The 12,335-nt window shown below is 41.6% G+C and overlaps 1 protein-coding gene across 1 annotated transcript in view; it reads left to right on the forward strand.

Moving 5' to 3' along the window:
• The window catches only part of ASIP (agouti signaling protein), a 6,092-nt gene extending 2,120 nt beyond the window's left edge, over positions 1 to 3,972 (forward strand). The window contains exon 3 of the mRNA XM_006881457.1: positions 3,796 to 3,972. Within this exon, the coding sequence (XP_006881519.1) occupies positions 3,796 to 3,972 (177 nt within the window). The remainder of the gene's footprint in view (positions 1 to 3,795) is intronic.
• The last annotated feature ends 8,363 nt before the right edge of the window (positions 3,973 to 12,335 follow it).

Below are 12,335 nucleotides of genomic sequence, written 5' to 3' on the forward strand. Positions count from 1 at the left end.
ATATATATAACCATGAGATACCATAGCACAATAAGCTGTTTATTTAAGTAAAGACAGATTGCTTCAGGAGATACTCTCCCACAAGAGAGAGAAACCTTCAATAACTTTCAGAATCTAGAGCGTGAAAATCAATGGGAAGAGTGGGAAGAAGCTTACTTGGCCCTAGGTGTTACTTCCTGCAACAAGGTGGATCAGAGAGCTTACAAGGACAGCAGCATCCTAGAAAGTAGGATTTTTCTCTTATCCACGGCCAGCAGATTTTGAGTGTAGTTTTCTGGGGTATATAGAGAGGTGCTAAAGGGCTTGAAAAACTATGGAGAAGAGCAGAGTAGAAGCTAAAAATATGAGTCATTAGGCTATTTAAAAAAATTAGATATATACAGATTTGAGTTTAGCACTGTGAACTTTAGGAGACAAGGAGGCCTCAGCTTGCTCTGAAAAAGTAAACAGCATGGGGCTAATAAACGTAGGCCATCTTTAAATTCTTTATATAACTATAGGGAGCTCTGGTGGCCTAATGGTAAGAAGTTGTGCTGCCAACCCCCAAAAAGCAGCAAGCTGTTCAAATCCCCCAGTTTCTCTGAGGAACAACAATGTGCATTCTCCTCCACTGTGGTTTACAGTGTCTGAAAACCCACTACAGGGTCACCAATGAGTTGGTTCCAGCTCAACAGTAGTGAGTGATTACATAATGTAATTACAGCTTACCTGCTAACAAGCACCTGCCCAAACTAGGCAGGCACCTACCTAAAATCTTACCCTCACCCTTGTTTTCGATTCGCATGATGCTTTTCAAAGCTCAGTCATTTCAAAGATCCATTCATAGCTTTAGTCATATCTGAGTTTCATGTATTAAATATATTTATTTTAAAATAAAAACTAGGAAAATATAATAATAAATGATTAACACTTGCCATAAATAGAAGATAATCATAAAAACAAGGAAAAGAAAACGTTTCATATACTCTAGCTGACAGTTGGCCTGCCAAAGGCTCTAACTAAATCTGAGGCCTGCTCTGTGTTAAAAGACAGATTTGCAAGTGCTGGAGAGGCATTAATGACTTGCTGACACTAAGCTGAGCCATTCCAATTGAAAGACTGAAAACAGAAACTTCTATCACTCTGTGATTCAAGACTGCTTAATACTTATATACCACCTAAAATCAACACCATGGTCCACATTTCAACACTTTGAGAAATACTGGATTAAGGCTTGCTGACACACATATATTACTCCTGTTCTAGTTTGCTTCAGGTTCCAGAGGTCAACTGGAACCAGAAGAGTGAGCAGTGAACAAGAAACTTAGCCCTGGGTAAACCTCGGGAAGTCCCTGCCCCTCTCTGGGCCTGTTTCTCAGGCTGGAAAGTAAAGGATCAGATCACGTGACTGGCAAATATACATAACATGCTAGCAGTTCATGAGAGAGGCGTTTGGGGGGCAACAGATGAACAATGAAATCAATAAAAGCAGACGATGGATTCAGATAATGATAAACACTTTGAAGGATTTGCTGTGTGTTTACGTCTCATTGAGTCAGAACTGACGCATAGCTGGTCTCGCAGCAGGTTTTCAGTGACAATAAATCACTCAGGAGATTGTCCATCTGTCGCTTGTGAAGCAATTTAGTAGATTGAAGCCACCTGCCTTTGGGTCAGCAGTACAAATCTTTACCTATTAGGCCACCAGAGCTCTCTTTGAAGGGTTTAAAGACTCTAGGATTCAACACGGTCTTGGTGGTGCAGTGGTTTAAGCACTTGACTGGTAACCAAAGTTGGTGGTTTGAACCACTGGCTGCTCTGTAGGAGAAAGACGTGGCAGCTTGTTTCTATAGAAACCCTAAGTGGAAGCTCTACTCTGTCTTTCAGGGTCACTATTGAGTTTGTCAGAGATGATGAGGATGCTATGTTCATAGAGTTGCTATGAGTTGTAGTCAACTCAGTGGCAGTTAACAACAACATTAAGAGTCAGAATCAACTTGATGGCAATCAGTTGCTTTTTTTTTTTTAAATGAAACAGGGAATGAAGGCAGGGATGAATACTTAGGGAGAGGCCTCTCTGAGGAAATAACACTAAAGGAAAAGGTTGGAAAATTCAAAATAATCCAATGTTCAACAGAAATATAATAAAAGCTACATATATCGATTTACATTTTCTATCAGCCACATTTAAAAGATAAAGTTCATACTTACCTGGCAGAAAGATAAGAAGAAGGTGGTTTTCCCAGGTCTAGGCTTATGCCCTGCACTCCAGATGTGCTGACCGCTGCAAATCCCCAAATGTGGGGAAATCAACCACATAAATTTGTGGTAGTGGGGGATTCCGTTCATGCTTTCCCCTTTAAGAAAAAAAATGTAAATATATAAAGGTACAATGCCTCCAGAAACTCTATGAACTTTGAAAAATGTCAGTAGTTACAGAAAGGCTTCAAGCCTTTTGTTCAGAGGGTCGCTATTAGTTGTGCTTGACTCAAAGGCAGTCAACAACAACAATTTTATTTAGGCCAGTATTTCTAAACTATTATCAGTTTAATATGTAATCTATATAAAAATCATTAATGATACATTTTGCAATTTTTTCTCCTAGTAAGTCTTTAAAGTCTGACACACATTCTGTGCTTTCACATCTTAATTTTAACTACACTGTATTTTCAACAACAGTGAAATGCAATCCTACCCAAACAATAAAATAGTGTTTAATTGGGGAGGGGGAAAAATTCTTACACTGCTTCAATTTTAAAATTTAATTAAAATACAGATTCGAAAATTTATTTCTCAAGTTGCAGCAGACATATGTCAAATATGGATTCAAGTACAATTACATTTTGCATATTTTTAATATTCAGTTGCATGTGGTCAGAGGCTCCCTGTATTGGATAGCACAGCAAAGGTGGGCCCAGCAGGGAGCATAGCATGCAAAGCTGCAGCAGAAACCGACTCAGAGCTGATCCTCCATTGGGTTTCTGAGGTTGTAAATCACATGGGAAGAGATTGTCCATCTTTCTCTTGCAGAGTCACTGGTGAATTCGAAGTGCTGGAAAGGCATGGCAACAACATGGAAAGGGTTAGCAGCAACAATAAGTATACAGAAAGGGGGCAGAGACTAAAGGTTGGAGAAGTGGCCAGGGGTCAGACCACATAGGGTCTCAGGTTTGCACTAATGAATATTCAGAAAAGGTAATACAAATCTTTAAGCAAGGTGGGGATACTATCATATCTTCGGAAAGGTTCTTTTAGAGCTCTGGAGTGTGGATGTCAGGTAAGGCGCTCCAAGTGGAAACGAGAAAAGCTGGTGACCCTGCCCACAGTTGTTGCAGTGGAGGTGGAAAAGTGGGTTCAGAGACGGCAGGAAATGTTGATAGAATGGAAGGAGGAAGGCAGAGGTGATAATGAAAAGCTGTGGGGCTGAACCTTTTCCTGGTTCATGAGTGTGATGCTCGGGTCTTCATGCTTTTGTATAACATGTGCCTCCCCTAAACCTTGTTACGAAGTCGGCACATTACCCCTCAGACATGGAGGGAAGAAACAAAAAAGCTATGGGACTGAGGGGGGTCCATCAGGGGCGAAAGAGAACCAGAAGTCAAGAAGTTTTGGTAGGGATGCAGGCAGGAGGACTGTGATGGGGAAGCAAGCTGGGAGCAGTTGAGGTGCCCTGTGGGCATGGGTCAGGAGGTCAGTCGGGTGGATTATAGGGGCCACGGCCTCTGCAACTCGAGGAACATCCTGATAGAAGTGGGGACAGGTGGAGCGGGTGTGGCCTGTTCCCGCAATCCCGGCCTTTCCCCCTCAACCCCGCAGAAAACCGCTCCGGTGAAGAAGGCGGCAAGGCCCCGACCCCCGCCGCCCGCTGGCTGCGTGGCCACCCGCGACAGCTGCAAGCCGCCGGCGCCCTCCTGCTGCGACCCCTGCGCCTCCTGCCTGTGCCGCTTCTTCCGCAGCGCCTGCGCCTGCCGCGTGCTCAACCCCAACTGCTGAGAGCGCCCCGCCGCCAGGCCTGGGGGAGGACGCGGGGAGGACGCGGGCTGGCCGCGGTCGCTTCAAGACTGGCGAGGCTGCTGAGGGGCGGAGCTTCAGGAGGCAGGCCTTGGGGAGGGTTAGCTTGTGCTAAAATCTAAAAATATACCGGCTGCTCTAAATGCTGTGCCTAAAAAAACAAATAATAAATGCTGTGCCTATTTATTCAAGGCCTCGAAACATCCCTCTGTCTTTCCTTTTACCAACACGTCTACACCACAGAAAGTTATGCGGGGCGAGCTCTGGTGGCCTAGTGGCAAGAAGCTGCACTGCAATCCCAGAGGTGCCCGGTTCAAATCCACCAGATTCTCTGCTGGAGAAGGAGGAACAATCTCCTCCTGTGCCAGTAAGATCTGATTTGACGGTACACACACACAAAATAATAAAATTTTTAAAAAGGAAAGAAAGAAAGTCACTCGGACTCTACTGAACTGAGCAGGTCTTGATAATCTCTTAGAAACTACAGCTGACGATGCTGCTTGCTCTTACCTTTAAACATGAGAACGCCTGGTTTCAAAAGCCCCTGGGCATTTTTAACTGATATACTAGCGTTTGGGCTATTTAGTAGAAAACAGAGAACTCTGGCGGTGTAGCCAGGTAGAGAGTTGCACTGCTAACCGAAAGGTGACCCCTCTTGGGTGCTTCGAATCCACCAGCAGCTTCGCGGGAGAAAGATGTGCAACGTCCTCCTGTGTGATTTGTTGCTGTTTACCATGGAAGCAGAACTGACTCGTGGCTGGCCCTCCAGCTCTGAAAACCCCCTGAGGGTCAGCTATGAGTCAACCTGAACCCTGCACTATCCTGTGCCATCCTGGACATGTCTGACGTACTGGAGCCCAGGGATACCTCACTGTGTCAGTCCATCTCATTGGAGATCTTTCCTTCACTGACATGGGTGAAAGGATAGGTAATATACAATAAGGAAGAGGTTATGCAACAGTGAATGAATTTTTAAGTTAACTATGGGGGTAAGGAAGAAAATGTACGACAATCAATGAAAATCCACCCTTTTTAAAAATTTTATTTTACTAATTTTAATGAACATTTACAGAGATTTTGGATTTCCCTAGTGACTAGGGCAATGGGGGTTGGTGAAGTTAGGTAGATATGTAAGCTGAGCAGATTTGGTTTGGCATATGGAAGTATACACATAAGCATATATAAGTTTGGCAAAGGACATTTCCAAGTATGTATGTGGTGTGAATAGTCCAGATAAAGCATACAGAAGTAAAATTATGCAAACTTCTTAGCTATAATCAAACACTTCAAGGATCAAGTCACTGGGCTTAAGGGCTTGTAACCATAGTCTAAAGGTGCATAAAGATTAATTGACATAACATGGACCATAAAGACAGTGTTATATATTCTACTTTGGTTAACAATAACTAGGATCTACCACAACAAGATAAAGGTAAACAACCCAATTGAAAAATGGGCACAGGAGATGAACAGACACGTCACCAAAGAAGACATTCAGATGGCTAACAAGCACAGGAAGAAATGTTCAAAATCCCTAGCTCTAAGACTGATGCAAATCAAAACAACCATGAGATACCATCTCAACCTAGTAAGAATAGCAAAATTTAAGAGAACAGCAAACAACAAGTGCTGGCGAGGTTGTGGAGAAACTGGAACCCTTATTCACTGTTGGTGGGAGTGTAAAATGGTGCAACCACTGTGGAAGGCTGTATGATGTTTTCTCAAAAAGTTGCAAATAGAAATACCATTTGACCCAGAAATTTCACTACTGGGAATATACCCCAAAGAAACCATAACTGCCACCCAAGCAGATATATGCACACCCATGTTTATCACGACTTTGTTCACAATAGCAAAGAGTTGGAAACAACCTAAGTGCCCATCAACAAACGAATGGATAGAGAAGCTGTGATATATTCATACAATGGAATATTATACAGCATTGAAAAACAAGAAACTCATGATATCTTACATAATATGGATGACCCAGGAGGACATTATCCTGAGTGAAATATCTCAATCACAAAAGGACAAATACTGCATAGTGCCACTGTTGTAAAACAGGACTGACATCATGGCTGGGGTGGGGGGGACTGAGAAAGATGGGTTAAATTATGTATACTGCATTGAAACATATGAGGGATAGAACTGTTTAAAAGGGATGTATGATTAGATATTATTGTCATGGCAGGAGTCCAGAACAAAGGCCGCATAGTGGAGTGGACTTGGGGGAAGGGATTGTATAACAATGAAAGAATTTTTCTTTTACTTTTCAAAGAGAATAGCCAACGGGTGGAGGGGTGGGCAGGGAGAAGAGTGCAACAGGGAATGAATAGAAATCCAAAGTCTCTGTAACCTTTCATTAAAATGGTTAAAACAACAACAACAAAAACCCCAGTAACTAGGATCTTAAAAGTTTTCAAGGGGTCACTTAGGATACATCTATTGGTCTATTCCCATCTGGAACAAAGTGGTTATTATTTAAAGAAGAGTGGAAAAAAATCAATGACTCAAGGAAACAATCCAAAGGATTAATGGATCACACAAACCACAACCTCCACTACCTTGAAAACAGAAGAACTAGATGGTGCCCAGCTACAGTTACCAATCACTCGAATTGGTATCCCAATATGAGGTTCTGGAGAAAGCAGGTGAAAAATGCAGAACAAGATTCAATATTATTTTTTTTAAATCTAGACTTATTAATCTGATAGAGACTGGTGGAACTCCTGAGACTATGTCCCTTAGACACCCTTCAAACCTACAACCAAACCTATTCCCAGAGGCTACCTTTCAGCAGGACAGGCCTAGCAAGTAAACAGTAACACCTATGAAAAACATATTCATCAGAGCAATCCACCTTATGAAACCAAAAGGGAAGATTTGCCAAAAAACAATGTTCCAAAGGCAGGGAAAATGAACAAGCAAAAATGAGGAGCCCAGGGAAGAAATAGGAAGAGGGCTATTTCACTGAGGATGCAAGCTAATGTCATGAAATATACTTTATACAAAATTTGAATGGAAAACTAATTTGCTCTATAAACTTATATCCAACCCACAATTATTTCTAAAAGCCAGCTAGGTTAATTATTTCCCCTGGCCCACCTGACCCTTGAAACTGCCCCTCATTCAAATGCCTTAAAACCCTCTTTGCCAAGGACATTTTTCCAATAGGAGACCCAAATTCTGGCTGCAGTGACATAGTTAGTTTGGCATCAAGAAAGCAAACTCCAGCTGCCAGGTTGAAGAGACTGGGTGACATCTGGAAAGAGCACAAGAAATGAAGATAGGTGCGCGAGGCCAGGCTGTCAACATATGACGCTGGCCAACATGAATCTGACACTGGGCAAGCCCCTGCATGACTCTTGTCTTTCATTTATTTATCTATAAAATGGAAAATTATTATTCCTGCTGATTTTGTTATAAGTATAGGACATTATTACTTCTCTGAGGCTTAACATAATAAAACACCAGAGAAAAGAAAGATGGGTGGGGCTGGGGGTAGGGAGGACTGGGAGAGAGAGAAAAAATAACTGCAAGATGCTTGATTTGTTTTCTGTCACTTAGACTGCAGGCCTACAGGGCAAGAACCTCTTGTGCCTTTGTACCACAGCTGCTGCTGAGTAAATGTCATCAGTAATGAGAATATTGGGAACACATTGCAGCCACTGCTCCTGTGTTTTCCAGACACACTGCTCCTCAAACAGGCACCATTTGGTCCCCAGGGTGATGCCAGAGATACAAAACCAATGACCCAGGCTATTTAGTAACAAAATGCTTGGGGCCTGGAACAAGACAACTATGGACAATCAGCCTATCAATTCATTCATCCAGCAAATGATTCTTGAGTACCTACTATGAGCCTAGGGAGCTCTGGTGGAAGTATAGAGATAGTTTACTGCTAACACAAAAGCCACATGTCTATGGTAGTCTGCAGGAGAAAGATGGGCATTCTCTTCCTGTATCATTTATAGACTCAGAAACTCAGTGTAGGCTTAGCTATGAGTTGGTTCTGACTCAACAGCAGTAATAGAAAGAAATGTGCTTGAAATTATGTCTCGTGTTGTGAATACTATATCCAACATGGCTCCTCTCTTCACAGAGCAGAGATTCTAGTACAATGAGCCAGCCATTCCATTGATCCTCATCAAGACCTAGAGCTAATGTTAATATACGGTCTATTATATCTCAGTTCTTGCTTCTTTTGATTCTGATCCCTGGTTAAATATTGACTGGCCCAGTTCACACTTCAGGAGATTCTGAGATTCTTCCACCTTATCAGGGTTCTTCTTCAATCCCCAGGCTGCAACAGAAGAATTGTTCCTAGGTAACTAGAATTAACCAGCTGTGGCTCAAAGTTACGGTTCTACCATTGTGAAGATGTGAGTCCTTCCCCTACTTCCACCATTATGCTCTTCTTTCTCTTTCAAACTCCTTACACAATAATAAGTGAACTTTTTCCTAACAGAAATGAGAAATAAGCCAGAAAAATCTCCCCATCTCTCTTGAAGGCTATTGATTCATGATCATTTCTATCAGGGACATATAAATGGTTTTAAAATCTGTGCCTGAAGTTCTCACAGTGGAGCTTTGAGTATTGTGTCTTGCTCATTGCCCCCCATATTTGTAAAATAAGCAAATCACTCCCAGCTTCTTAGCTGTAAACACAGAAACAGCTCAGAACTAAAACAACTAAACTCATTGCCATCAAGTCAATTCTTACTTATAGTAAGCCCATAGGACAATAAAAGTGCCCCAGAGAGTTACCAGACCTGTATATCTCTACTAAAGCAGACACGGGAGAGAGAAATAACTCTAACTAGCCTCTATTTTTTTTTTTTCCAAAACGTGGTGGTATGGGAGGATTGATCTACTGAAGAAATTGGTCACCTCACAGATTCAAAAGGAGTACAGAGCAGAAATGAAAAGGCCCTGTGGGAAGATCAAGGGGCCAGGGGACCAATGACTAAGTCATCATTATTAGGTGCCGTGAAGTTGACCACAACCCATAGGGACCCTGGGAAAAGCAGATCTATACCCTGCCCTGTCCTGTGCCATCCTCATCCTCTCCAATATACTTGAGTCCATTATTATAATCAATGTGTAAATCCCATTCCCAGGAGAAAGAGTCTGATTAGCCTGACTTTGTACCCAGGGAAAGGCAGTCCTATTTTGTAATCTGGAAGGAGAATTGTCCAAGAGAAAATTAGAGAACTGTTAGCAGGAGAGCAAAAGTTGCACCTGGCAACTGTAAGACTCAGGGCTCACCCTGAATATGCTGCAAAATTAACTAAGGTAATGGGCTCCAAACCTTTTTAATTTAAACAGAAATGCTCTTTACTCAGATGGAATCTTAAGGAGAAACATCATTATATACACATTAAAGCACTTTTCAATTAGTGTGACCATATAATGCATGATTTTCTGTGATTAGAGATTAGCAGTTGCCTTAGTGTATCACCCTTGGCATCCAGTTTATTTGCCTTTTGTTTTAGCTGCAGGGCTCAGAGAGAAACCCAATCTACACAGAGTTATTACAAAAAGACTTCAACAGTTTGCCCTCTGACCTCACAACATTCTTCTATAAACAGAAACAGCAAGAGGTTTGTTTCAAAATCTCATCCAGTGTGCTGAAATTTGGCACATAGCCCATTTATACTTGCATATTTTTATTACATTTCTTAAAAGGCGTCAATGTTTTTTTAAAGATAAATTGAAGCTTATACTTTCACAGAAGAAATCTACTTTGGAGGCTGTAGGTCCACATTATTGGAAATTGTTGGATCTTTAAATTTCACCTTGTTTTTGAACAACCACCAATCCAGCATCATTACCAGCTATGTGGAAATTAACCCCAATCGTGCAATAACTTTTTAAAGTAATTTAATATTGAAGGCTAATTCTCAAGTGTGAAAATAACAGGCTAGATTAAAAAAAATAGAAATTTATTTGAACTGAATTATCCAAACCACCTGCAGAAAATTTCAGAGTACAGTTAATTTGTTTCCCTATTTCTTCTTCCATATACCAAGTGGAGTTTTTTTGTGAGATGTATGTTGTGGTGGAAAAGGTGTTTTTTATAGGGGGAAATCCCTTAGAGTCATCAAATGCTTGTGTTCAGTCCTAATTGAGCATTTTTTCTGTGGATGATTTGTGGAGGGAGAGACAGGCCTTAATTGCCAACTCTCCCAGCTGGATATGGAAGCTGTGGTGTCTACCACTTGATGGTAATAATGATAGCGATAATAATGATGGCGATAATTGGGTCTTTTTATTACTAGGGAGCCATAGCAAATAGCTTTATTTGTTTGATTCCTGAAAGTTGGCTGGCATCTTTCAACACTGCTCTTTAGAATTCCTGGACCCAATGCCTGTATAAGCTATAAGAACAATACAGAAATCACACTAATTGAGGGGAGGGGAAAAAATATTATAATAAAGAACTTTCTAATTTGTTGAGACTTAAGTTAATGAAGCTGTTTTTATGAGCTGATTCCTCTTCCCCAAACTGAGACGTAGGGCCTCATGTTTTAAGGTTAATAAGCACTCAGTTCTTTTTCTATCTATCCCAGTATCTATCAACATATAAAATTCTACATAAAATTGAAGGTTCCAGTGGTAAAGTAGAAATAGTTGAGGGGCAGGATAGCCCCTTGGTAGCGAAGATTTGCCTAAGATTGCCATGGATTCAAGGTCTTTCCCTGTTTTCTTTTTTCTGTTGTTTTCCTACAGCCGGGGCTCTCCTCTGTCTTCTCTGCTGTAGTTGAACTCTTTAAATTATCAGCAAAAGCAATTCTGTTTAGATAGACTTAAGCTAAAAAAGCTGTTTGGGGGAGGAGTATGTGGGGGGAGATTCACATCACTATCAACAGTTTAGAGGGTAGAAGTTACTATCAAAAGAGTCAGGCATTTGACTATATGCTCTGGAATATGTCACTCTCCGTCTCTCATTTCTATGTTGACTTCATTCTCAACCTGGCTTCCCCCCATGTAAGCAAAGTAGCAACTATAGGTTCCTATTTTTGCCAATCCCATTGAAGAAAGCTCCTTTTTTTTTTTTTTAGTTTTATTATTTTGTGTGTGTGTGCTATCAAATCAGATCTGACTGGTACAGGAGGAAATTGTCTCTCTTTCTTCAGCAGAGCATCTGGTGGATTCGAACCGCGAGCCTCTGGGATTGCAGTACAGCTTCTTGCCACTAGGCCACCAGAGCTCTAAAAGTTCCTTTTCTTAATTTGAGGACAAAGGGGTCTCTTTTATAGTTGCCACCTATTGTACAAAAGGAAAAGAGCAAATTCTACATTTGGTATGGACCAACGAGCACTTGTGGTGTGGTTTATTAAACATGGGCTGCTAACAGAAAGGTCACCAATTCGAACTCACCATTTCCTCTGGGTGAGAAGGATGTGCAATAGGCTTCCACAAAGACTGAAAGCCTTGGAAACCTTAAAGGGCAGTTCTACATTATCTAATAGGGCCATAGAGTCGGAATCCACTTGAAGGCAACTGGTTTGGTTATGGTAGAAATGCAAATGGTTTTTTGTTAGAAATGCAAATCCTGTGTTCACTTTGGCAGCACATATACTAATATTGGAACAATACAGACAAGATTAGCATTGCCCCTGTGCAAGGGTGATACACTAATTTGTGAAACGTTCCATATTTTTAAAAAAGAAGGGGGGGAAAGAAATGTAAATCAGATGTTGTTGTTAAGTGCCGTTGAGTCACAGGCAACTCATAGCGAACAAAAGTCCTGGACACCTCCTGTATAACTTTCATCTTTTCTCTTGGTTCATAGAGTTTCCAGAGGCAAGCTATTGTGGAAGTGAATGCCACTCCTGCTTCCAAGCTTGTTTTAATCGGGAGCTTCACCAACACTGTCCACCATGGGTAACCATTCTCGCATTTGACTCATCAGTGTCACAGTGTTCAGCTTCACAGCAACCACAAGTTACCTCTGTACAGCAAGTGGACAAACCAGGGTTACACGACCTAGAAGAATGTTTCACCAAAAACAATTAAAGACAGGCCTGAGGGCAGCAGAGTAGAGTCACCCACCTTTTGCTTGGGAGCATGGCTTTCTGTCTGCTAGGCAAACGGCTCTCTCTCTCTCGCTCTCTCTCTCTCTCTGCTGCTGCTGGTGGTGGTAGTGGTGTTAAGCGCCTAGTACTTTAGGAAAAGGCCCAGGAACTGGATTTAACAAGCCTCCAGGTAATTCTTCAGTTCCTTGAGCTTAAGAAATGCTGAACTAGTTCGGCCCTTTTGATTTTCTGACTCTAGCTCCTCGCACATTTCATTGTAGTATTTTGCTTTGTCATTCCGAGCAGCCTTTTGGAATCTTCTGT

Source organism: Elephantulus edwardii, unplaced genomic scaffold (assembly GCF_000299155.1).
Source record: "Elephantulus edwardii isolate Elephantulus edwardi_28Jun2011 unplaced genomic scaffold, EleEdw1.0 scaffold00015, whole genome shotgun sequence".
Classification (NCBI taxonomy): domain Eukaryota; kingdom Metazoa; phylum Chordata; class Mammalia; order Macroscelidea; family Macroscelididae; genus Elephantulus; species Elephantulus edwardii.